Here is a 27,700-nt window from a genome sequence, read left to right on the forward strand (position 1 = left end):
CGTCACTGGTGTTGGCTATGAGCGGGAATCGTACCGGGGTCGCCGGGTGCATAGCGCAGCGTGCTAACCGCAACACTACCACTCCCCCATGCACGACACTATACACTACACTATATGCCACACTATACACTGCTATGCACTACACTATACACTACACTATAAACTATACACTACACCATACACTCCACACTAGTGCTGTACTTCGTAATGAATTAGCACGTTCTGTTCACGTGGCACTAAACCTTAGTAAATGGCTGTGTCGGGTGGTGGCGGGTTTATCGACAGCGCAACATTTATATATTTACGCCATCTAACCCAAACAAACAAACCTCTATTATGGATCTGTTTGGTTGTCTACGTTCATTGTCGTTGTTTTTCTTTGCTTTCCCCCTGCCAGATGGCTTCTGACATTCAATTGGCGTTCGTCAAGCAAGAAATAGATGAGAATGCAGGGCTTGGGACGTGGCTAGATTTCATGGAGAGACTGCAAGACATTGATGCTGGTGAGCACGGTGGCACCACGGTGGATAGCAGACGTTGACTACCTCGCCTGGTATACAGGAGGTCGTGGGTTCGATCCCGACCCTGACACTGCCTGCTGTATATTTGGAGTTTGCTTGTATCTCTCTCATCAGCATCACGGTGGCTAGGAGATGTTGACTACATCGCCTGGTATACAGGAGGTCGTGGGTTCGATCCCAACACACACACCTCTCTGTGCCTGTGTGTCTCTCTCTCTGTCTCTGTGTCATCTCTCTCTGCTTATGTGTCTGTCTATGTGTCTCTGGTTCTGTGTTTTATCTTTCTCTTAAATTTGGCAATCTTTGGAAGAACGTGATCAACCAGGTAGGGTGTTGACTGTTATGTTGGCCGACTGTGTGTGTTGTATTGCATTATATTTCTAAGTTTACTAGGTTTGTTTTCTCTTTCATTTGTACCTGATGATTATTGCTTGTGTTGCAATCGAAACGTCGCATGCTATTATTTAATTAATTATTTCCTCTTTATACGTGACTTTACCGAAAGAACCAAAGAGTACATTTTGATTTAAAGCTTTCGTGACTGCAGGGATTCATCTTCTTGGTTCTTTTGGTGACTTTACCGAAAGAACCAAAGAGTAATTCCTGCAGTCACAAAAGCGCCAAATCAAGTTTGTTCAATAACAATTACTGCGATAAATAAATAATCCATTAAAAATAACTGTGTTCTTTAATTACCTTTGATGATGATGATGATGACGATTTGAAGACGATGGAGGTGGTGGTGGTGATGGCTGGGCCATGTAGGCCACCTGTCCAGCCACCACAGCTTGTTCGGGGGCTAAATGGGCACGGCATAAGCTAGAGAAGAGATGGAGTGATGTGGTACAGGAGGACGTGGAGCTGAGTGGACTTGCCGTTGGGGGAATTGGCACGCATCTAGTAACTTGCAAATTTGCGAAACTCAACGAATCCAGCGTTGGTGCGTAGCGTAGGTTTACTGTAATCAAACCTTTAGTTTAACACCTAGCCGGCTTTCGCAACCGACATCATCCATAATTTATATATTTTTGTTAATTGGATTGCGTAAATATAAATGTGTCGTTAAACCTGCCACCACCCGACATAGCAAATCAGGAAGCACCAGTGTATAGTGTACTAATGGGAAGTACCCGGCATTGCCTGGGGGGAAAATATATTTCGAAACTTGTCTTCTCTTAAAAACATAACATACACAAATACTAAGCTGTTGTGGAAGCCCGGTGTTCCATTTGTCTGTCCATTTGTCCGTCAACAAAATTATTAGAGGCTTGCAGAAGTCCTGAATCAAAAAGTAACAAAGTGGGGGGTAAATAGTTGATCTAAAAGGTTTCCGAAAATTGTCGACCCCCCCTAAAATAATGTTTTTACCCACCATAGGCAAATATACCTACACACCCTATATACAATAAAGTGAGTAGTATCTATTGATTCTATAGTAGCATCTATTGACTCTATAGTTGTATCTCGAAACTCTTTAGTAGTATCTATTGACTGTACAGTAGTATCTACTGAGTATAGTAGCATCTACTGACTGTATTGTAGTATCTATTGACTGTAGTAGTATCTACTGACTGTAGTAGTATCAACTGCCCGTAATAGTATTTACTGACTCTAGAGTCGTATATAGCAACTCTATAGGAGTAGAAACTTGATTTGGAGCTTTCATGACTGCAGGAATTACTCTTTGGTTCTTTCGGTAAATTCACATAGAAAGAAAAATAAATTAAATAATAGCATAGTATCTACTGATTATGGTAACTACTAACTATAGTATTATCTGCTGACTCTACAGTAGTATCTGCTGACTCTATAGCAGTATATGCAAACTCTATAGACGTATCTACTGACTCTGCAGCAGTATATTTTGACTGTAGTGGTATCTACTGGCTGTAGTATGTCTACTGACTCTATAGTAGTATCTAATAACTGTACAGTAGTATATACTGACTATAGTAGTATCTACTAACTCTATAGGAGTATCTACCGACTTGATAGCAGTAGAAACTGACTATAGTAGTATCTACTGACTGTAGTAGTATCTTCTGACTCTGTAATATAATCCATCGACTCTATAGCAGTATCTGCTATCACTACAGTAGTATATACTGACCATAGTAGTATCTAACTCTATAGTAGTATCTACCGACTCTATAGCAGTATATACCAACTCTATATTAGTATCTACCGACTCTATAGTAGTATCTACCGACTCAATAATCGTATATACCGACTCTATAAAAGTATATATCGACTCTAGCAGTATCTACTAACTATACAAAGTGCCGTGGTGAGGCCTAGTCCCGTGGAGAGCCGCCGGCCTCGCCTAGATTGCCCAGCCGGCCAAGGTGGCACCTTTGCAGGCTGGGGCTGGGCTGCTACCCCTCCCCCACCATCCCCCCACCCGCTCTACAGTAGTTGTATCTAAGGACTATAGTAGTAAGTGCACACATTGGGGTGCACTTACTACTGTGTTGGGTGGTGGCGGGTTTAACAACGTGATCTAACCCGAACCTTAAGCCCAAACCTTAAGCCCAACGCTGACGGGAAGCCACGTACGGGCACAATGCGCCCAGACAACGCTCCCACCACACCGCTCACCCCGCCCGTCCATACCTTTGCAGGAGACAAGAAGACTGCGAGCGCCCCTGGCGACAAGCGGCACGCGTGCGGGCAGTGCGGCAAGTGCTTCATGGGTGAGACGTCGTACGTGTGCCTTGAGTGCGGCAAGGGCTTCGCGCAGGCCTGCAACTTGAACTTGCAAGTGAGGACGCACACGGGCGAGAGGCCGTACGTGTGCATGGAGTGCGGGAAGAGTTTTCCCAGGTGCTCCAACATGAAGAAGCATGCCAGGACGCACACGGGCGAGAAGCCGTACGTGTGTGATGAGTGCGGGCAGGGGTTCACGCAGGCGCACAGCTTGCACCCGCACGCAAGGGCGCACATGAGCGAGAGGCCGTACGTGTGCGCCGTGTGCGGCAAGAGTTTTGCTTTTCGTCGCCACCTTCTGCGGCATTCGGTGACTCACAGGGAGGGGCCAGCCGTATGAGGAGTCCAGGGAGGGGGTCTTTTTTCCGAACACCGTTTTGTGGCGCACGCTGGGACGCACTCACGCGGCCGTGAGCGGCCGTGGGCTCGGGGGGCGTCGGGAATTATATCAAGAAAAAACTCTCCGTGTGCACGGAGACTACGATGGGAAGTACCTCGAGGAGTCTTAAGGAAATGAGACGTTTCGAAATACACCGCGAAAGTGCAGTGTATTCTACACTATACACTACACTACTATACACTACACTACTATACACTACACTATACGCTACACTCCTATACACTACACTACTATACACTACACTATACACGACACTATAGACTACACTATACACTACACCACACACTGCTATACACTATTAGTATATGAAATATACTAGTAACTAATTGGCGCGTTGTTTACGTGACAAACCTTACTGGCTGTGTCGGGTGGTGGAGGGTTACAACACATTTATACTTAATGCGATCTAACCCAAAATACTTTATGATTAATAAACACGCTGTCCCGACATTCACTGCAATCAATCTAATTTTAAGGAAACGTTTCCCAACACAGCTGTAGGTGTGGGTGATGATGACACTGCATCGACACTGCTCTTCAAGGTCCCCGTAGTTTGTTCGCGTAAGACTTTACCTTTAACACCGCCGGAGCTAAAACATCGAATGGCATTAAGTCGGGCGAACGGGCGGACTTTCCGCTATATCAGAAACTGGGGATTTTAACCTGAAACAAGTGCCAATTGATATATTCACAAACTAAAACTCGTAAGTCTAATGTATTTATAGAGATAAAATGTATGTCAGCATCACGAATAACAATTAAACTATTCAACTATAATAAGGGTTTTTTGGGTTAGATTTATACGTGATCTAACCCTTAAAAAACCTGTATTGTGGATGATATTGGTCACGAAAGCCTACGTGTTAAACTAAACTATTCAACTTCTTTGTATATTCATGTCGGACACCCTGTATATCTTATACCCCCACACACACACACACACATGTTCCTATTGAGTTGTTTTGTTCACATTAACATTGAGTCAGGATAATAATTTCTTACTGGTCAAGCTCGTAAGTGAGCAAGCTTTGGTTTCCCGCGCTTTAAAAACGACGCCTGTTATGAATAAAAAGCCTTTATTACCCTCTCCGGCAGTAATACTGGAGGTGTTGAGATATTCACACACCCAACAGACACACACCTCGTGCAGGGCATCATGGAGCGTCCACGTTATAACCACGCGCGTCACGCTTGTGGCAAAAAACGTGGAAACAAAGATGCTTTGAAAACAATGTGCGGCGTTGTCCTTAGACAGCCGATTATCCGACACCCAGACACGGCAATCCTTCATTGCCCTGTCTCTGCACCGGTGTTAGGAGACCAGAAACAACACCGGTGTTAGGAGACCAGAAAACAACACCTTTACAAGGGCGAGCAGTCCAAGGGCAATGCAAATATCAGATCGTTAACATGGCTCAGGCTGAGCAGTCATATAATGTAATAATAGGGTTTTTCCCCTTTTTTTCTGGCAACAAAACTGAAACCTTTTTGCAAGGATTCATGTCTGCATTAACCACAATACCTGCAGTCAAAATGCAAACAAAAAACATACTATGATAATATATGCATTGTCCTTGAAACTGATTGGTCCACACCAAGGGACGGCTATCTTTTGAGCCTCGACCCAACTGGTGCTCGACCACATGACGCCAGAAGGCGTACAGCTCAAAGACAATGCACTATCAAAGTAATGAGGGCTTGGGGTGAGCATCTACATCATTAGACCTCTTTGCCAGTACCAAAATGTAATAGTGTTTTTCCCCTTTTTTTCTGGCAACAAAACTGAAACCTTTTTGCAAGGATCATGTCTGCATTAACCACAATACCTGCAGTCAAAATGCAAACAAAAAACATACTATGATAATATATGCATTGTCCTTGAAACTGATTGGTCCACACCAAGGGACGGCTTTCTTTTGAGCCTCGACCCAATTGGTGCTCGACCACATAACACCAGAAGGCGTACAGCTCAAAGACAATGCACTATCAAAATAATGAGTGCATTGTCTTTGAGCTGTATGCCTTCTTGCGTCATATGGTCGAGCACCAATTGGGTCGAGGCTCGAAAGAAAGCCGTCCCTTGGTGTGGACCAATCAGTTTCAAGGACAATGCATATATTATCATAGTATGTTTTTTGTTTGCATTTTGACTGCAGGTATTGTGGTTAATGCAGACATGAATCCTTGCAAAAAGGTTTCAGTTTTGTTGCCAGAAAAAAAAGGGAAAAACCCTATTACATTTTGGTACTGGCAAAGAGGTCTAATGATGTAGATGCTCACCCAAGCCCTCATTACTTTGATAGTGCATTGTCTTTGAGCTGTACGCCTTCTGGCGTCATGTGGTCGAGCACCAGTTGGGTCGAGGCTCAAAAGATAGCCGTCCCTTGGTGTGGACCAATCAGTTTCAAGGACAATGCATATATTATCATAGTATGTTTTTTGTTTGCATTTTGACTGCAGGTATTGTGGTTAATGCAGACATGAATCCTTGCAAAAAGGTTTCAGTTTTGTTGCCAGAAAAAAAGGGGAAAACCCTATTATTACATTTTGGTACTGGCAAAGGAGGTCTAATTATAGTCATATAATGTTGAACACGTAGGCTTTCGCGACCGATACCCATCAGGCTTTTTTGGGTTCGATCGCGTAAATATAAATGGGTCGTTAAACCCACCAATAATAGGTGGTGCATTTTCTGAGATTAACCAAAATTCATTGAAGCGTTAATGCCTACATCAACCCCCCTCTGGTCTTCGCATCGGATAGGCCCACAATGATAACACCATCACTCACCCAGGTTTAAAACCTCCTCAGTGTGCCGGGAAAGGTCCTGGCAAGGATTATTCAACATCGCCTTGCCAGGCACGCTGAGGAGAGGTTTGCGGAGCCCCAATGCAGTTTCAGGAAAGGGCGGTCCTGCACAGATGCCATATTTTCTATCCGTCTGCTACAGCAGAGGTATAGGGAATTCCAAGAAGACCTACATCTCTGCTTTATTGACCTGGTCAAGGCCTATGATACCATCAGTAGGCCTGGGGTCTTGGTTGTTCTTTGTGCTTTCGAAGTCCCTGGCCCTCTGCTCACGATCATTAAGGACCTTCATGATGGTGAGCGGGCCTGTTCAGTGTTGTATATGTGGGTGTTATGAAAATTGATGAAAATAATGAAAATTAAATTAAATTTGAATTTGCATAATTTACCCGAAGTTATGTTAATTCGTGTAATTATGCGCATAAATTATGCTGATTGGAGAGATAATCATATTACTTTATGCGAGTGGGTGTGGTTATGATAATGCAGGTCGTTATGATAATTAGGTCCAGCCTCTGTGACGAGGATTGTGTTATGAATTGGAATAACGCAATTAATCGTATGCAGTTTCGTAGGTGTTATGAGCATGAATGAGAGAGAGTCGGTTCGACTCTGCTATTTAATTCCGTATTATCGATAAGGATACGATTACTCTCGATTGAACATTATGAATTATGTGTTATGGATTATGTGTGGTGATAGGTCCCCTCAAGGTTCATAATCTCATTCGCAGAACAATTTTACGCAGAATTTCAGGAAGAATCACACACAACCTTTATGCTTTAATCAATTATATTTTCTAGCTAAACTTTAATTTTTGAATAAGATGAGAACTCTCAAATATCGGGATTTCAACACAGCATTAACATGGTACACATCACGATTGCGTTGTTTCACTTCGATAACGGCACCTGTGGTTAATTCCCGACGCGTAACGCAATCAATCGGTTGTTGAGAGATTAAAACATGCAACTATTCTATCAAAACCTTAACCTTATAATATGTAAATTCGTGTTTAAACATTGCCCACACAGTACCACATCCATTAATTGACCTTCAAGTCAATTCTTATCACATTGTTAACAGTAGGACGATTAGTTATTATGCAACTCAATGACAGCAGTATTTTTCGTTATGAATTGATTTTTAATGCACCACCTTGGAGTGGCAATCCTTCTTGATTATCCCGATATGCGTATCATGTGTCTTCTTTATGACTGGTTCAAATCTTTGCGTAAAGTAGACGCCGAGGTTAGCATCTCTTGTGTCCAAAATGTGTTTCCTGTGTGTTGCGGCGTGGTGGGGGAGTGAGGGGGAGAGTGTGGGGGAGGGGGGGGCATACGAACGGCTTTGTCACAGTTTCTGTCCACCGCTGGCTGGATTAGTCAGCACGACGCTTGCCGTCGTTGCACGATGATGGGTGTCGAGTGCGGGCCCGCTGCCCTCTCAGCGCTGGTGCTGATGGCGTGCGCTCTCTCTCCTTGAAGATGCGCGAACGCGCCCATGCTGGTTCGCTGACAGCCGTTCTCTCCACTGCTGGATGAGCTGCACCGGCGCGCGCTCTTTCTGTGGAGCTGCTGACACTTTGTTGGCGGCTGGCCAAGCTTTTTCTTCTGTTGAGTGAGTTGAGTCGCACTGCGTGTTTTTCAGCAACGCGCGCGACGTTTCGCCCCCAGGTGCTGAGGTCTTCTTCAGGAAATGAACGTGAAACATTTTCAGCACAAACTCAACGATACAGCGAAAACCTACACAGCGGTGTCAACTCCGAGGTCTTTTAAACAGCCTCCTGCCCTTTGGGAAATATGATCTATCTACTTTGCTGGCTACATCCGACGATTTGACAAATGAAGGGACAACCTTAATTGTCGCTTTTTTTGCCTATTTTACAAGCAAAACATCGAATTCGGCAAATGACACTGGCGTGCACAATGGCCCGCCCTTGTAAATTTATGTTACAAAGACTTTAATGCCAGTTGCAAATTTCCTAAAGAAATTACTGGGTGGTTTGTGAAATTGATCGGTCAACTCCACGCAAAACTGTTCCGGTGGTGAGCAAACTGACTGTTCAACCTGACCACAGAGCTATGTTAACCTGAGGAGGCTGCCCTTACTCGGTGCTTAATTTAGGCCTGGTTTTACCGAGTTTTTTTTTTTCCAGTGGGTGCAGAACATTGATGCGGCTGGCTCCTACTCCGTGGATCCCGCCATACAACTCCTCCATTGCTTGAATGTTTTGGGTTTAGCAGAAATGCCTTTTGCCCAGCCATGCAAAGGCACGGTAATGAGAATTAATGAGGATTGAGACAGGGCCTGCGTTCATGTGTGCTGGGACTGCTAACCTGTGCTATATCCTGGGGGAATCCCAGTGTTATGACAGCCCGTGAATTATGGCGTGTCCTATAATGCGACCTGATGTTTGTATGGCCAGGACATATTAAATGCCTTGAAAACAGCTGATTCACAGATGCATTCTGCAGCGGTGTGCCAGTGATCGTGATTCTTATCTAAAAGTAAAAAAAAAACGTAATCAAGCCTCAACATATTTGTCATTAACATTGCTTTTGAAAGAAAAAGTATATAATTGGTGATGTTTTTGGGCAATGTCCATTCTTTATAATACGTAAACAGAGAGGCCACACAGAGAGAGAGTGAATCAGGGATGGAGACTACACTTGACACCATCGGGCCGAATGAGAATCAAATTTTAAAAAATCGTAAAACAATGTGGGAAGACTGTCATCCAACAGTCGAGTGACAAAGGGGTGTACATTATTTTTTCGTTAATAATGTATCGGCTTCACCGTGTCTCTTAATGATGACTGGTTTATTGTTTGTGGCCTCTGTTTTATATGACACAGTCCATACAAACCATTACGCTTAATTGTAAATCGTGTTTGCGTAGAAAGGAGGTTGCCTTTAGCAGAAAATCAGTCTCTTTCTCGAAGTAGATGTGGCATTTTCTTGTTATAACACTTAGATAAAAACTAAAATCTCCATCTCAATAAGATGAAAATTAAGATTATAGTCATTTACATTCAAAATGTGAACAAGGTGTCCACTATTGATATATAACGATGGAGAACCATTAATGATGTGAAATGCGAAAAAAATGCTTGAATATTTTTTACAACACTGACCTTTCACCGTGCGATGATAAAGTCAGTCGGTGATTAACAGAAAAAGTGGTGGTGGTGGCGGCAGGTTGTCTCATTGGGACATTGCTTTGCCTTTGCCCAAGCACCGGATCGGCTACTACTTGACATCTTGGGTTTGACTCTGACTGGCCAGATGAGATTAAAGTAAGTTGCCAAGGCTCGCAAGTTTGTTATTTCAGTTCTGTTACCAATGACTACAAAATCTAATTATGAAAAAAATATCTTACCCATTTTAGTCTAAATGCAACCCATCGAGCTGCCCATTTCTGCCCATGAATAGAAGATCAAGGACTTAACAAACTGTGAATGTAGTGAGGTGCAAACAATATCACTGATGACTGCCCCAATACAACAATTGTATTCTGGTGGAACAAGCAGACTCCACACAGCTACCACCTCGGATGGAATGTCATGGCTTACAACGCTAAACATACATTTGTAGTCCTGTTGCTTTATTCTAACGCGATATGAAAGAAGAATCCTGTGTATATGAACAGAGTCCATGTGAACCACTTGCTCATCTGCAAAGTGTCAAATTGCTCTCAGACAGATCCCTCAAATGTGTCAAAGGATGTTTGTGTCACTTATGGACAATATTATGACATGAAATTTGATTTTAATGATGCAAGGCTGCAATAAACAAATAATGATTTGATACTTTTATGAAAATTAGGAAATTAATATTTTTTTACAAATGGCAAAAATTTAAAGGACAATGTACCAATTTACATTAAAAAAACTACAATTAATAAAAAGTCTGCCAGGGTAGCATTGACCCCCCGTCCCTCTCGTCATCGCACCTGATTGGCTCACAAGTGATGACATCACATCTATCCCCACCTCTATTTAAGACCGAAACAGGAGGAGGATTCCACCAACAACTCTCTGTTGTCACGTAAACAAAACGTGCCAATTAGTTACTGGTTCAGCACACCCGGTGTGTTGGAGAGTAAATCCGCAACGACGTTTACAAATTTGAGTACCGTGACGTATCATCGGTAATTATATCAGCATCATAAGGCAACGGCCAGAGTTGTGGAGAAATCCTCCCGCCTCGGTCTTAAATAGAGGGGATAAATGTGATGGAGTCACTTGCGAGCCAATCACGTGCGAAGGTCATAAGGGGGGCATGGTGGAGGGTTAATGCGTGCATATAAATTACAATGGGTATCCATTACCGATTGAGTTATTCATAGGGTAATCAACACACATTATCTACAATACAGGTTTTTTAACTTAGATAAAATTAGCACGTTCTGTTAACGTGACAAACCTTATAATTGGCCGTATCGGGTGGCGGCGGGTTTAACGACACCACATTTATATTTACGCGAACTAACCCAAACAACAAAAACACCTGTGCTATCGATGATATTGGTCATGAAAGCCTCCCAACGCGTTAAACTAACGCACATCATGCCACGCACACCACGCCTGTATGACCAAACGAGCCCCTTCGTGCCGGGAGACGGCAGATGACCACCGCACCCGGTACGGACCGTGTGCGCGCAAGACGATGTGTATGTGCGTGGGTCGATGTATGTAAATCGATGTGTGCGTGTGTGCGTCCATGTGTATAAGTCGATGTGTTTGTGCGCACCGGGCGAACGACCCCTGCCCGCTATAGGGCTTTGCCTGGTAGGGTGGGGGATGGTTTAGTTTGTTGTATTTGTCTGAGTTTAGGCGATTCGTTTGCCTTTCTTTGGACTTTGCACTCCTATCGTGTTAGTTGTAAACTGTTCGTTGCCGTTACGTTCTTACCCCCCGTGCCCCGACTGGGCATCATGCGAAAAAGAGCTTTGCAGCTCAATATATTCCTCCAGTATAGATAAATATTCTGATTCTGACCTCCCTCAGGTGTTTGACCAAAACTATTAACCAACATTTAAACGATTTTATGATGCCAGGTGTTAGGACCATTGAGTTGCTTTTTAGCTCTTCTTCAGAAGTGACCACCTGGCTATCACAAACGATAGCTCAACGAAGTGGCTTATCGCGTGGTAATTTAAATTCAGCCAAATACTCTAAACGCGTGTTTCTAAATGTGTAAGGAAAAAACCGGAGGACCGGCAGACAAAATCCACGTGACCATGGGGACAGAGGCACGGAAATTCCAAATATACATCAGGTGTCAGGGTCAGAATGGAACCCACTACCTCCTGTCTTCCAGGCGAGGTAGTCAACATCTCCTAGCCACCATGGCGCTTGCCCCCCAAGTGCCACCCCTCTCCCCACTACACGAGGGCAGACTACAGCGCCGGGGAAGGCCTCCACCCACTTCTACGTAACAGCAGCAGCACAAACCGTACCGGAATAGTAGAAGCCTGCGTACGCCAGCTCATGCGGGGACACATTGGCGGTATGCGGCCATCTAGCGAAGGATCTGAGTCGCGCCCCGAACGAACGCATCTCTGGACTCAGCGCGGAGCTGGCGGCAACGGGGCCTGCGGGAAAAAAGGCACCACCCAGGGACAAACGCAACGACGACAATGGTGACGATGACGACTACAACGACAGCATCAATGGCGACGACGAAGCAATGAGCTCATCGAATTTCCCCGCCCTTTGGAACGGCTCCCCAGGAAGCCGTGAGGGCATTATAATCATTTTTTTTAAACGACATCTTCAAAACAAAACCTTTTTAGACTGGCCTTTTGATTAGGGCTTTTAGTTCGTCACGTAACTTTTGTTTACGTATTAACAAGGAATCATGTCTGCATTAACCACAATACTCAGAATGAAAAAAATACACTGATAATATATGCATTGTCCTTGAAACTGATTGGCCCACGCCAGAGGGGAAAAAACCTATTCTTATATTTTGTTTCTGGCAAAGCAGGTCTCATGATGTAGATAACCTTACTCTTGTTTGAATTATGTCGGTCGCTGTTCATTTGTCTTGTAAAGCACTTTCACACACGAATCGCGGTGTGTAAGTAAAGTTTGATTTGTTTCATCGATTGTTAACATTAATTCTAGATTTGAAGCTTTTGTGACTGCAAGGATTTATACTCTTTGGTTTTTTCGGTAAAGTCACGTAGATAAAATAAAATAAATGAAAACCACTAAATTAAATCACGACGTTCGGAGGCAACACAAGCTTCCGTCTTCAGGTGGAACAGACACAGCAAAATTAGCTGTATCAAGTGAACAGCTCTGGGACACACGAGATTATATATTCCAAGTCAAACTTTAGCTGGCTTATAATTATTCAGCCATTTCCGTTTCTACCAGAATTGTACTCGCTCTCGTGCAGCACGCCATCACCCTCCCCCTGAACCCCCTGCAGCATAACAAAAGGCGGCTTAACTTAGCCCCCTTCCTGGCTCCTCCCCCTCGTTAACCTCTAAATAATCTCGTGTGTCCTAGAGCTGTTCACTTGATACAGCTAATTTTGCTGTCTGTTCCACCTCAAGACGAAAGCTTGTGTTGTCTCCGAAACGTCGTGATTTAATTTAGTTTTCATTTATTTTATTTTACCTACGTGATTTTTCCGAAAAAACCAAAGAAGTGTGTTAACATCAAGTCATATTTTTTTTAACACGTAGGCTTTCGCGTCCAATATCATCCATAAGAGGCTTTTATTTTTGAACGAGGTCATCTGGAATCAACGGTATAAGCACAGGGTGATCCAGTTATGAATACCCCACCAAATAGTATGGGGGTGGGGGAAATTATAGAGAAAATAACATCACAGTAGAATCTTGATTTGAATTACAGTAGACTCTGGATTATTGGTTTGTTCAATTTGCAGATGAACCGCACACCTGAAATTTTGACGGAGATTAAAAACTTGTGGATATTCAAATAATCTAAAAACAGTTTATACATTGGTAATTCTTGGAAATTTTTATTACAAGTCACGCGGTGCTTAAACCGAACAAATATGTTGCCCCGGTTAATCCGAAATCCACGTGATCGCCTTTACAGCACAGCAGTTGCAATGTCTTTACAACAGTGGGCAGAGTTTAATTGATTTTGTTGTCGTGGCTCTGCTGTCAAATGAGCCGACTCTTCTGCGCGGAAGCAGGAAAGTCTTATCACAGGAACATGGTTATAGGCACAACGCATTGAAGAATTGAGACTCATCCACAAGGGCGCAGTGGTAGCTAGGAGATGTTAACGACCTCACCTGGTATGCAGGAGGTCATGGGCTCGATCCCAACCCTGACACCTGCTGCTGCCTATTTGGAGTTTGCGTGTCTCTCTCTCTCTCTCTCCCCCCATGGTCGCGTGGATTTTTCTCCGGGACCTCCGGTTTCTCCCCTACACATTTAGAATACAGGTCACGTGTAAAGGTATTCGGCAAATATAAATGTCCACGCGACGATGGTGAGCCCACTTCGTTGAGCTATGTCGCTGCTTTGTGTGATGGAGAGGGTCGGCATCTGAAACAAATAGCTATGTCATCGCAGCTCAGTTGGGCCCTCACCAGGTTAAGAATAATTGTTTAGCACAGGGTGCTTAAAAAAAATGTTCACACTTATTTGGGACAATTGTTTTTAATTGAACAAAAATATGACCACAAATGTATGCCAATAGAGTCACAAAGTCAGAGAGTCTCCACTTGTTCGCCATCGTTTTCGAAACATGCCTGGAATCCTCTCCAGATGGTACCCAGAGCCCGGAGGCACATTCCTTTGTGGCATTGTTGCAAATTTTCAGAAGCACCCTGCATTAGTTTTAGGAAGGACCCAGCCTTGCCCCAAACGAGCGTCAGGACGTTACCGGCGCCCTCGCTGGCGTCACCCACCGTGAAAGCGCAGGCAGGGAAGTGCCTGGCGTGCTCCCGAGCGGGGTCGTCTCCCGCCTCCCAGTGATGCATCGTCCCGCCGCAGTGGAAACAGGCCACCAGGTCGCTGGGTCCCATGCGGTAGAGTCCGGCCCGCGCCAAGCCCGCGGGCCATACGGGGGACGACTCAGGCCACCCCTCGGAGAACAACAGCAGCCTGGCCGCTTCGGCGTGCATCTCCGAGGCCAACGGTCGCGGGATCCAGTCGAAGTGGGACGTCGGAGGAGCGGAGCGTCTCCCCGCCAACGCTCTGCGAAAGGCCCGATTGTCTACGATGTGCGACATCGACCGGGCGAGAAAATACGGGGCAATTTGGGGGAAAAGAAGTCGTCGTGCGAATGCTTTTGCAATGGACAAGTCCGCCCGGGCTCTCTTGTTAAAGATCACTCGAGAAACGTCGTGCCTTCTCCTTTCCGACGTAAAAGAGATCCCGGGGCTCGCAGCTCGTAGCTCGATGGGTAGTTTAAAAACCGGCGATGGGAAATGGCACGACTCCTGTTGTCACCCTTGACAGCTCCTGAATACGGGAAAAAAATGTTGGGCGGCAAGCATCATTAAAAGCGGACACCTTTTAGTGACTTGAAATGTTTGGTTAAAACAATTAATCCATAACAGAGGTTTTTTGGGGGTTAGATCGCGTAAATATATTAATGTTAAACCCGCCACCAACCTCTATTATGGATGATATTTATCGCCAAAGCCTACGTGTTAAAAATTAAACAGTTCAGTCTGTCACTTCTGACAAACGTCTGCACAGCAATAAACGGGGGCACGCACAGTCTGGAAGGTCCTGTACCAAACGGAGTTTCGAGGGTTATCTGGTGTGAGAAAAACCAACACTACCCATAGACTCAACACTGCACCATAGACTCAGCACTGCCCATAGACTGAACACTGCCCATAGACTCAACACTGCACCAGACTCAACACTGCACCATAGACTCAGCACTGCACCATAGATTCAACACTGCACCATAGATTCAACACTGCACCATAGATTCAACACTGCCCCATAGATTCAACACTGCACCATAGACTCAACACTGCCCATAGACTCAGCACTGCACCATAGACTCAACACTACACATAGACTCAGCACTGCACCATAGACTCAACACTACACCATAGACTCAACACTGCACAATAGACTCAACACTGCACCTGCAAATCATCTGCAAATCACGGACTGGATGTTAGAGGACATTCTTTACCTCACGTTTTCTCTCAAAAGTGGTGACCTCACACTCCTAGCGGGTCGTCGTCCTCGTTAATTGATCAACAAAAATCAATTTTCCGGCGTCTGCACCCCCCTCTCGAATTAAAAAATGGCGGTGGGTGAAGGGGAGGAGCCAAAACTAATTGGCGGGAAAAAAACTTCGCGTCACGTGGGAAGGGAGACGCCAAATCTGATTGGCTCTGAGGCGGAGCGACTTTGAGGAAAACTTTTTTTTAAAGTACGAAATTACAAAACTCAACATCAACAATAAAACTCGCGTTGGCATTCGCGCGTTGTAAATAAATGTAAAAAAATAAAAGTTTTATTGTTGACGTACCATATTTAAATAAAATGTTTTTTTACTCAAACGCGATTCCGTTGTTTCGTTTCCTTCTCGTCCTGAATCGTGTCGAGCTATGATTACGAAACGCGAATCGTGGTCCGCGTTTGCTGAGCCAATAGGAGCGCAACGCTGCTGAAGGCAGGGTCCAATAGGAGAAGGCGATGGTGGGAGGTGGCCGGGTGCCGCTTGGACCAATCAGTGAGTAGGACGTTCAATGTTTCCCGCTCTTTCGGGTTTTTTTTTAAATCACAAAACAATATTTAAACCCCGGGGTAAAAGTTATGGAGAGCATTGTTTCGATAAGTGTGTAGTCGGCAAAGTTTGCACGTAAATTATATTTAAACAGAGGAGCAATAACAATAATATAACTCCACCAATATTATCCCAATGGTAATCGATTCCATCAGCTATAATCACTACCACCATCTCGATTCCCGCTTTATCCCCCCCCCATTGAAAATCGATTCCACGAGCTTCATTCACCAACAATCGATTCCCATGTTATCAACAACGGGAATCGACTCCATCTAAAACGTCGGAAGCCGCAACGGGAATCGACTCCATTTAAAACTTCGGAAGCCGCAACGGGAATCGACTCCATCTGAACGTCGGAAGCCGCAACGGGAATCGACTCCATCTGATCTTCGGAAGCCGCAACGGGAATCGACTCCATGTTATTTTTTAACAATAATGTCTAAGAGTGTTATTCTATTACAACGTTGCTTTTCTTCATAACCACAATCATATAAACAGAAATCTATGCATTGTTACATGAAGACAAGTCCACATATTGTGGCCAAGGTTTATAAAATTGTTATTTTTATTTACATAGCACAGCAATTATTATTGTTTAAATATTTTGAATAGCAATATATTGGAGGGGCATTTTGAGCAATATTTTTTTTTGGGGGAAATCTATTTTTATTCTTCTACAAGCCGCCACAACATGTACACTTAGCCAGCTCTTACAATGAACAATACTTCAATGGTACACGTTGAAACTTAAGCCTAAGGTGTTTCTCCCCTCTGAGAAACACTTTCAAGGTCCCTCTTGTCATTTCAATATATCGTTGATACTCCGCCCATCTCATTCCACCAATGGATGAAGGCTTCCCCAACTCCATGGCGGTAATGGGGAGGAGGTTGTTTGACCATACTTCACCACTGCGGGTCATGTACAAAGCTTCATTTCAGCCAGATCTGTCCCCAAGTCGGCTGGGCACGCCGCATCCGCCACTCTTGTCACCCACAGCTGTGACCACGAGCCACGAGCCTACTCCAGTCCACCAGAGACACAGAGAATATTCTTCAGCGAGATGCTCTTTGGTCCTTTCAGGTTAAAGTCATCGCGTGGTAGGTACAAAATAAAATAAATCACGACGTTTCGGGCGCAACACAAGCTAAATTTTTATTTAAAGCTTTCGTGAGTGCAGTAATTTATATTCAATATATAAAAAATATATAAAACGTCGTGAGAATTTTTATTGTTTTATATATTTATTATTGTATTGTTTCCCTTCAACTTGACTTTACCGAAAGAGCTAAGAATATAAGGGACAAGTCCTTAGTAACAACTCCTTACGAACAACTCCCTACTTACTAACAACTCCCTACTAACAACTCCTTACATACTAACAACTCCCTACTTACTAACAACTCCCTACTAACAACTCTTATCATTTTTCATTGCTGAAGGGGTTGCCCCTCCTACCTGAAAATCCTGGCTCCACCTCTGAGTGTGTGACAGGGTCAAGTTTGTATTTGCAGTAAAGTCTAACTCTATTGAGCACGGAGGTTATATAAAAACAGTAGTTTATTTTTGTTTTCCTCTGCTACTCTTTCTAAGAATGTAGTCGGGAAGTTATCACAGCACACGTGCAGCTGAAGTCGGAACTGTTCATCCCAGCATTCAAGGACATCTGTGCCTGGCTTCACACCTCTAAGTTGTGATTGAACATTAATTTAGGCATTTCTGCATAACAAAAATAGTATTATTTTCCAAACCCCTTTGCTATGTCACCTGAATTTAGCTTTCATAAATATTCATTTTGAAGCCAGACAGCCGAAATTGTGTGCTCGGAGTTTTGGGTTAACATTCATTTTGAAGATACGAGCGCTTCCAGGCACGTTTATGACATTTGCCCTCATTGCGTGCCATAACAGCTCGTGTGATGAATTTGGGACACTTTTTCACTATAACATGAATATATGAATAAGTATAGACGTGTTCGTCACGTGTGACTGTATATATGCATTCCTCTGTGCATCGATACTGACATGTAGATGGTGTGGATATTATTTTTTTCTCTCTGCAGCTGTCGCTTCCTCTGCAGAATTTTACTGATGGAGCAAAGGCACTCGGTGCAGCTCGGTGCAAAAAGGCATCAATGCGACCGGTGTCCATACAGCACAAATCGTACTGAACATTTGACATTGCACCAGAGAACTCACACAGGGGAGAAACCCTTCAAGTGCAGTGTGTGTGGGAAGGCGTTTTCACGTTCATCTACTCTTGTAACACACCAGAGAACACACACGGGAGAGAAAACCTTCAAGTGCAGTGTGTGTGGGAAGGCGTTTTCACAGTCACCAAATCTTCAAAGACACCAGAGAAGACACACGGGAGAGAAACCCTTCAAGTGCGGGGTGTGTGGAAAGGCGTTTGCACAGTCACCACATCTTCATGTACACCAGAGAACTCACACAGGAGATAAACCCTTCAAGTGCAGTGTGTGTGGGAAGGCCTTTTCAGTTTCATCTGCTCTTGTAACACACCAGAGAACACACACGGGAGAGAAACCCTTCAAGTGCAGTGTATGTGGGAAGGCGTTTGCACATTCATCTACTCTTGTAAAACACCAGAGAACACACACGGGAGAGAAAACCTTCAAGTGCAGTGTGTGTGGGAAGGCGTTTTCACAGTCACCAAATCTTCAAAGACACCAGAGAACACACACGGGAGAAAAACCCTTCAAGTGCGGGGTGTGTGGGAAGGCGTTTGCACAGTCACCACATCTTCATGTACACCAGAGAACTCACACAGGAGATAAACCCTTCAAGTGCAGTGTGTGTGGGAAGGCGTTTTCAGTTTCATCTGCTCTTGTAACACACCAGAGAACACACACGGGAGAGAAACCCTTCAAGTGCAGTGTATGTGGGAAGGCGTTTGCACATTCATCTACTCTTGTAAAACACCAGAGAACACACACGGGAGAAAAACCCTTCAAGTGCGGGGTGTGTGGGAAGGCATTTGCACAGTCACCACATCTTCATGTACACCAGAGAACTCATACAGGAGATAAACCCTTCAAGTGCAGTGTGTGTGGGAAGGCGTTTTCAGTTTCATCTGCTCTTGTAACACACCAGAGAACACACACGGGAGAGAAACCCTTCAAGTGCAGCGTGTGTGGGAAGGTGTTTGCACATTCATCTTCTCTTGTAACACCCCAGAGAACACACACAGGAGAGAAACCCTTCAAGTGCAGTGTGTGTGGGAAGGCGTTTTCACAGTCATCAACTCTTCATGGACACCAGACAACACATAAGCATCAGAAGATCAACAAGGAGTGGAGTCTGAAATCAGCTTGTGAAAGTCAAAGTGCCGCAATGAGCCCATCCCTCATGAAACAAGAACCGGAAGAAAATCCCAGCTTGGACACTTTTAAAGATATCGAGGTGAAATATGAAGAGGTGAAGGTGAAATGTGAAGAAGTGATGGTGAAGAGTGAAGAAGTGATGGTGAAGAGCGAAGAAGTGAAGGTGAAATGTGAAGATGAAGATTCAACTCCACAATGGGACCTTCACATCGATGGAGGCTCATGCCCGAACCGCTCCTGGGCCTCCCTTTCGCCAACCCGTGTGCTCAAACATGCGCCCCCCCGTCTCGAGAGAAGGGGCTGGCAATTTCAAATGAACATCGTCCAGACAAATCGCAGCGGCGTACGCAGCCGCTGCAAGAAAACCTGACAGTTTTTTCAGCTCTCCTTTAACGAACACGTGGAAGTTATCGAACAGTGACATTTTATCTTTCCAAACATCGCCAGGCCCCTCGGTGGACATCGACGGCGAATCGCCCCGCCAGCCGTCCCGAGTTCTCGCCGCCGTCCGTCGTCGGCCTCGGCCTGGCGGAGAATCTCGGCGCCGCGGGCGCCCTCCTCGACTCCGGCTCTCCCTGCCGCGGCGCCGAGTCGCCCTCTGGCCTCCGCTCGAGCCGGCGCCCCGAGCGCGAGCCGGGGCCGCCCCTCCCAGCCGGCGCTCGCATCGGACGGCGGCGCTCGCACGCGCGAGAGACGAGAGATGCCCCGTTTACCGTGCGAGCGGTGAATGGGGCACACTTAGCTTGGCGCGAGCGCCGGAGGCCACTGCGCTAGTAGTCCGGCTTCGGCCGTGCCCTCCCCGCGGTCGAGCACGCGGCCCGAGGTCCGGCCGCCGGCCTCGCGTTTCTGTTTGTCGTCGTTCAATTTCCGCTCGGCACGTGCGCCGGTCCGGTTCCCGTTCACTTTAAGATATTTTCATGTTTTTTTTTTATGTTCGTTGCGGTTGTACCCGATTAACAAAAATAAATGAAACTAAAACAAAATCAATCGTGCGCTGCGCATGGTGCTGGTTAGAGCCCTGCGAGTCTCGATATGAGGGGGCGGCGGTGGTGGTGGTTCTGTAACCGCGAGCGTGGTTCGCTCACCGAGCGTGGTTCCATTACGACGCGAGGGCCTCTAGCACCACGGTCCAATCGGTGTCGGCGCGCGGCTCACGTCGACGTGGTGACGTCGCCACGGGCAGCTCCATCGCCGTGGTTTTACGTTGCCGCGGTTACGTCGCACCGCCGTGGCGGCTACGTCACCGCGAGCGGTTCCGCCTGGCTCTGTGACGGCAAGCGGTTCTGCCTGGCTCTGTGACGGCAAGCAGTTCCGCCCGGCTCTGTGACGGCAAGCGGTTCTGCCTGGCTCTGTGACGGCAAGCAGTTCCGCCCGGCTCTGTGACGGCAAGCGGCTCCGTCTCCGCGGGGCGCGGTTGCTGCCACGGCCGGCTCACCGCCCCACCCACCGCTCCGCCCCCACCCCCCCCCCCGCCATGCCCCCTGGCACGGCAGCTCTGCTGAGCCGGCGCCCAGTGCTGAACCCAAATAGGCACTTAAATAAATGTTGTACTCGGCAAGTTAACAGCTACAGAGGCCAAGCTCAAATCAACATGGTTATTATTATTTTAATATATATAAAGCTTATATTTCCACAGCGCTGAAAACGGGGCAGGAGGCCTCATTGCTTGCTGCCCCAACTCCACCGCCTAAAAGTGATTAGTCGTGATTAGAGTCGTGATTAGAGTCGTGATTAGTCGTGATTAGTCGTGATTATAGTCGTGATTAGTCGTGATTAGTTGAACCATTCAAAACGCAGGCGGTGGCACACCGCAAGGTTGCACATCACCGCCTGCTGGCAACCACGTCTGTCGGTAGAGCCCCGACACCCCCCCCTCCCACCCCCCGGCTGACGTGATTGGTTGGTACAGTCCCATAAACTCATTATCCATGCGACTATACTGGCAGGGGCGGGGGTGGGGTAAGAGGAGAGACGTCATTGTCTCGGCCAACGATGGTTCATGAGGCTGGAGTTGTGGAGTACGTGTGTGTGTGTTTGGAAGTAACCTGTACAGAGAACTCAGGTGAGACCCGTTGTTCTTGTGATACAGGTCAAAGGGTACTTTTGTGTTTCACGAAGCGTCTGCCTCTGGAGCAACTCATCGTCTTTGAAATAGGAAGCACGCTCGGATCATTCATCAGTTACAAGGCATACCACTTACAAGCTACACGTATAGGAGGAGGTACATTCTCTACAACACAAATTGTAGTTTTGTCTTGCGTGTTGACGTAGATTTTGTCTAACTAGGGCTAGAAATAGTCCTTGCTGATTCACGTCTGGATGTTCGTTACCTATCGATTGAAGCAAACCCCACTGCTGTTGTTGAGACGCTGTGCACCATTTAAGCCACCCGGCGCTCCGCTCGTTGTTGTGAGCATCGCTCCTCCGCCCTCCGTTGGAGGGCGACCGCCTCCAACTGCCCAATAGCGTCCTTCACGAGCCTCCTCCACAGAGGCCGATCTTGACACCGCTGGTACCAGTCATCGGCAAGTCCACTCAGCTCCACGTCCTCCTGTACCACATCACTCCATCTCTTCTGTAGCCCGTGCCGCGCCCGCTTTGCCCCCTCAATCCGGCCGAACAAAAGCTGTTTCGGCATGCGGTGGCTGGGCATGCGGGCTACATGACCCAGCCATCGCAGCCTTGCCCGCCGGAGCTCACCGATGGGATCTTGCCCAGATCTTTCAAGGATTTGTGAGCTCCTCACACAATCCAGTCTGGTTAAACCCAGGATGGATCGTAGGCAGGCCAGCCTAAATGTTTCTAACCGGCGAAGATGTTCCATTAGGGGGGTCCACGTTTCGCAAGCGTAGAGAAGGGAGGGAATGACCGTGGCCGAGAAGAGGAGAGACGTCATTGTCTCGGCCAACGATGGTTCATGAGGCTGGAGTTGTGGAGTACGTGTGTGTGTGTTTGGAAGTAACCTGTACAGAGAACTCAGGTGAGACCCGTTGTTCTTGTGATACAGGTCAAAGGGTACTTTTGTGTTTCACGAAGCGTCTGCCTCTGGAGCAACTCATCGTCTTTGAAATAGGAAGCACGCTCGGATCATTCATCAGTTACAAGGCATACCACTTACAAGCTACACGTATAGGAGGAGGTACATTCTCTACAACACAAATTGTAGTTTTGTCTTGCGTGTTGACGTAGATTTTGTCTAACTAGGGCTAGAAATAGTCCTTGCTGATTCACGTCTGGATGTTCGTTACCTATCGATTGAAGCAAACCCCACTGCTGTTGTTGAGACGCTGTGCACCATTTAAGCCACCCGGCGCTCCGCTCGTTGTTGTGAGCATCGCTCCTCCGCCCTCCGTTGGAGGGCGACCGCCTCCAACTGCCCAATAGCGTCCTTCACGAGCCTCCTCCACAGAGGCCGATCTTGACACCGCTGGTACCAGTCATCGGCAAGTCCACTCAGCTCCACGTCCTCCTGTACCACATCACTCCATCTCTTCTCTAGCCCGTGCCGCGCCCGCTTTGCCCCCTCAATCCGGCCGAACAAAAGCTGTTTCGGCATGCGGTGGCTGGGCATGCGGGCTACATGACCCAGCCATCGCAGCCTTGCCCGCCGGAGCTCACCGATGGGATCTTGCCCAGATCTTTCAAGGATTTGTGAGCTCCTCACACAATCCAGTCTGGTTAAACCCAGGATGGATCGTAGGCAGGCCAGCCTAAATGTTTCTAACCGGCGAAGATGTTCCATTAGGGGGGTCCACGTTTCGCAAGCGTAGAGAAGGGAGGGAATGACCGTGGCCGAGAAGATCTGAAGCTTAGTGCGGAGCGACAGACCAGGTAGCTACCACACAGCGTTACGCAACTGATGAAATATATTGCCGCTCGACTGATTCGGAGTGAGACCTCTGCTGTAAAACTGGAGCCAGTCATAAGCACACTGCCCAGGTGTGGGAAACTCTCCACTCTCTCCACAACTGCCCCATCACCGATCGGGAGTTGTGGGGGTGGAGTGTCCGATGGTACAAAATACCCAGGCAGGTGCTTAGTTTTGGTGGGGCTGATGGTAAGGCCCCACCTCTTAGTGGCACGCTCCAGTCTCAGCAGCAGCGTCTCCAACTGCTCCTCTGAATGAGCAGCTATTACCATATCATCAGCATACATAACGTGGTTGAGCAATAAGGAGCCATCCCTTGACCGCACCCGGGCGTCGATCAGCCTCCCATTATATCTGTACCATACGGAGATTCCCCCGGTACAGCTATTGAAGGCTTCACGAACTACGTGGTCAAAATAGATGTTAAATAATGTGGGAGGCAGAGGACATCCCTGTCGCACCCCAAGGTGTACAGGGAATGGCTCTGACTCCCGGCCACGTAGTTTTACCCGGGCCCGCTCACCATCATGAAGGTCCTTAATGATCGTGAGCAGAGGGTCAGGTACTCCAAAAACACGAAGAACGACCCAAAGCCCAGGCTTACTGATGGTATCACAGGCCTTGACAAGGTCAATAAGGCAAAGATTTAGGTCTTGTTGGAATTCCCTACACCTCTGCTGTAGCAGACGGACAGAAAATATGGCATCTGTGCAGGACCGCCCTATCCTGAAACCGCATTGGGGCTCTGCAAGCCTCTCCTCAGCGTGCCTGGCAAGGCGATGCTGAATAATCCTTGCCAGGACCTTTCCCGGCACACTGAGGAGTGAGATGCCCCTGTAGTTGTTACAGTCTGTGCGGTCCCCCTTCTTATAAAGTGGGACCACCAGGGCATCCTCCCAATCCTGCGGAACCCGTCCAGTGGTCCAGACTGTTGTTATGATGTCATATAGGGCAGTCTGTGCACAAACGCCACCCTCCCTCAGCATTTCACTTGGGAGATCATCTCTGCCCGCTGCCTTTCCTGGTCTCAGACTCCGGATCGCCTTCAGTACTTCCTCAACAGATGGCACCTCAGCCAGCCACTCACAGGGGGTGACTTCTTCCAATATTTGAGGCACCGCAGCCTCAGCAGGGTCATCCTCACTTTGTGCCACGATGTTTTCCTGGCTGAGGGATTTTCCCTCCCCCAGGACCTCACAGAAATGCTCAGCAAATCTGCAAACCAGTTCCTGGGGGTCGGAGATTGGATCACCGTTTTTTCCCCTAATGATGGTAATAGGTGTGGCGCTGCAGGTTACTTTTTTGATGGAGTTAAATAGAGATTTGTGATCACGGGCCACTGAGGCAGACTCCATCTCCTCAGCAACCCGCGACCACCACCCATCCTTGCAGCGCCTCACGGCTCTCCGAACCTCCGAGTGAAGGCTGCGGTAAGCCTCCTCATTCTCTGACGTGGGATTCTGTAGCCGATGGCAGTGGGCCTGTCGCTTTTTCTCAACCATCCTGAACACCTCCTCTGTCAGCCAGGGTCTCTGGGGAGGTCTGGACTTGTGTACCCAAAGAAGCCATTGCAGCTGCATGAGTCACAGTCCTAAACATCGCCCATTTACCCTCGACATCAGGAGGAGTCGGGGACGATGCCAATCCCAGCCGCAAGCGATGATGAAATTCTCGCTTGCAACTTTCATCAGATAACTGAGATCAGGCCACTTTAGGTCGGAATGGGGCCCTGGGTGTACACCCACCACCGGAGTGGAAGAATGGCAGGCACATCTTACAGATGACTAGTCGATGGTCAGAGGGCAGATCAGCTCCACGGTAGGTCCTGGTGTCAAGGACATGGGCTCGCATCCGCTGGTCCGTCACTATGTAGTCCAGCAGATGTTCTTGCTTGGACCCGGCATGCATCCATGATGTTGTGTCGATGCGCCGATGCCGGAACAGCGTGTTGGTAATTACAAGCCCATGGGCTGCACAAAAATCTAGCAGCCTCCTACCGTTGTTATTGAGCTGATCTGGCCCATGCCCTCCAATCACTCCAGACCAGGTGCCAGTATCATGACCAACTCGGGCATTGAAGTCACCCAACATGATGACTCTATCCCAAGGGGCCACTTTAGCCAGCACCTGTGACAGGAGGTCATAGAAGGAATCTGACTCATCGGCTTTGCCTGCATCCCTCCACGGATGTTCATCTTCGGTGGGGGCATAAGTAACCACGACCACCATTCCTCGCCTCCGGTTGATGGGAAGGCGAGCCCAAAGTAGCCTGGGGCTTACAGCTTCCCACACCTCACCGCCACGCTCCCACACCCCCTTCATTCTTTTGTTCAAAAGAAGAGCCACACCCTGTTGTTTGGCAGTCTGCTGCCCCGAGTAGAGGACTGTCCACCCCTCATGGTGGCAGGATCCAGAGCCGGTCCACCGGACCTCCTGAATGCCGCATAGATCCAGGCGGTACCGGTCCAGCTCCCGACAGAGGAGTGGCAGCCTCTCCTCCGCAGTGAGCGTTCGAACATTCCACGTGGCCACCCGTAGTGGCTTTTTGTTGTTTCTGGAGTAGCCCCGAGGGTAGGTATTCAATCTCCTGGCTCCGCCAATTGGGGTTTGGCCAGGAGACGTCATAGACGCCTGGCCCCCCGGGGCCTCCGGCACAAGCTTATTAGTTACATATTTCAGTTTAACTCGTGGTTTCGTGGTAATTAATTGAAGGTGCAGGGGTTACCAGCCCCTCGCACCCGTCCAGAGCCCTCGTTTAGCCCCTGTGGTGGTGACAGACGCCATGAGGAGAGGAGCCAATCAAAATTGGATCTCCCCCCACAGCACTGTCCACGATAGAGTTGCCCGTCCGGCACCGCGAGGAGGTAGGGGGTTGTTTTGCCGGACTACAGACACACAGACACACACACAGACACACACACACAGACACACACACAGACACACACACAGACACACACATACACACACAGACACACACACAGACACACACACAGACACACACAGACACACACACACAGACACACACACAGACAACGCTAACCGCTACACTACAATGCGTGACGCTTCCACGTGCGCGGGTCACGTGACAGATTTGACGTCACAGCTCACTTGCCGTGCAAAAAATCTATACATTATTGAGCTCCCCCCCCCCCCCCCCCCAACAAAAACACAAAAGTGTATTTGTATAATGTTTGTACGGTATACAGTCTGGAAAGTACCCACATGGCAAATTTCCAGTTTGTTGCATGTCAGGAAGTACGCTAAACATTTTGAACAGACAACACACACAATCACAACTTTGCCTTTCATATATATTTGGAGATGCAGTGAAAAACGTTCCCAAAATTCATCGCGCGGTTTCAGTTTTTTTTATTTTCAGTTTGATTTATTTTGGTTATAGTCCCGTGAGCCATTCGGCTCTTGAATCGGGTGCAACCACAACAAGCAACAAAACAAAAACACGACCAAGAAAAACATCTTACAGTGACTATGTGTGACTGTGCAAACAGCACTGTCATGGCACGCAATGAGAGGGCAAATGTCATAAATATTCCTGTAAGCCCTCGCATCTTCAACATTAATCTTGCCACGGAAACGTTGTGGGGTTTTTTGCTTCATTGTAAAAAAAGAAAAATTATGTTATTTTTATTTAATTTTCTATCTACGTGACTTTACCGAAAGAACCAAGAATATTAATTCCTGCAGTCACCACAAGCCTCACCTTGTGTTGTTGTGGGCAGGTCGCTTCTGATAACAAGAGCGGTATAGCAGCTCAAGCGGGCTTGGCCTGCTAACAAAAGAACGAAAATAAAAACTGCGTGAATATTTACAATAAAACAAAGTTACAAAGTGGCGAGCCGGGTGAAGACAAATTAAACTTAAGCGAGATAATTAAAGTAAACGCAATCAGGCGAGGGCAGGAGGCAAGGCCCCGCGTGGCTAGGCCCCGCGTTGTAAAGTTCCAACCTGGACATCGATTTCCATGCTCGCTGCTACTCAACTGACATCCCTACGAGAGAGAGCGAGGCTCTACCTTGGTAAACAACAACAACAACCACCACCACAACCACCACCACCACAACGATGAGAATTTCTCACCTCGGATTTCAGTGCAAGCGCGCACACGGCAGCTTCCTGTTGCCTCGCGACAGTAGGAAGTAGTATGACGTCACTTCCCTCCCACGAGCGGCTGTGACTGATTCAATTATGTTAATGAGGCCGGCCCATATGTCGAGGGATGGGGGCGTGGGCGCTGAACCCGTCGCAATAAACTCGCGACAGCTTTAACGGACACA

At 47.1% G+C, this 27,700-nt stretch overlaps 1 protein-coding gene and 1 long non-coding RNA gene across 2 annotated transcripts in view; one reads left to right on the forward strand and one right to left on the reverse strand.

Moving 5' to 3' along the window:
• LOC142917300 (uncharacterized) overlaps positions 1-20,311 on the forward strand; it is a 28,498-nt gene extending 8,187 nt beyond the window's left edge. The window contains exons 2-8 of the mRNA XM_076061932.1: positions 398-503; positions 3,143-3,561; positions 9,338-9,344; positions 11,966-12,178; positions 14,514-14,674; positions 18,372-19,507; positions 20,023-20,311. Of these exons, the coding sequence (XP_075918047.1) occupies positions 398-503; positions 3,143-3,561; positions 9,338-9,344; positions 11,966-12,178; positions 14,514-14,674; positions 18,372-19,507; positions 20,023-20,311 (2,331 nt within the window). The remainder of the gene's footprint in view (positions 1-397; positions 504-3,142; positions 3,562-9,337; positions 9,345-11,965; positions 12,179-14,513; positions 14,675-18,371; positions 19,508-20,022) is intronic.
• LOC142917317 (uncharacterized) lies at positions 10,026-15,701 on the reverse strand. The gene is made up of 4 exons (XR_012936965.1): positions 15,594-15,701; positions 14,344-14,899; positions 13,723-13,856; positions 10,026-12,034 (listed from the first exon to the last, which is right to left on the reverse strand). It is a non-coding gene; the product is annotated as an uncharacterized LOC142917317 (long non-coding RNA).
• Positions 20,312-27,700: the final 7,389 nt, after the last annotated feature.

Source organism: Petromyzon marinus, unplaced genomic scaffold, assembly GCF_048934315.1.
Source record: "Petromyzon marinus isolate PM22_M1 ecotype Great Lakes invasive population unplaced genomic scaffold, UKy_Petmar_22M1.pri1.0 PM_G_Scaffold_45, whole genome shotgun sequence".
Lineage (NCBI taxonomy): Eukaryota > Metazoa > Chordata > Hyperoartia > Petromyzontiformes > Petromyzontidae > Petromyzon > Petromyzon marinus.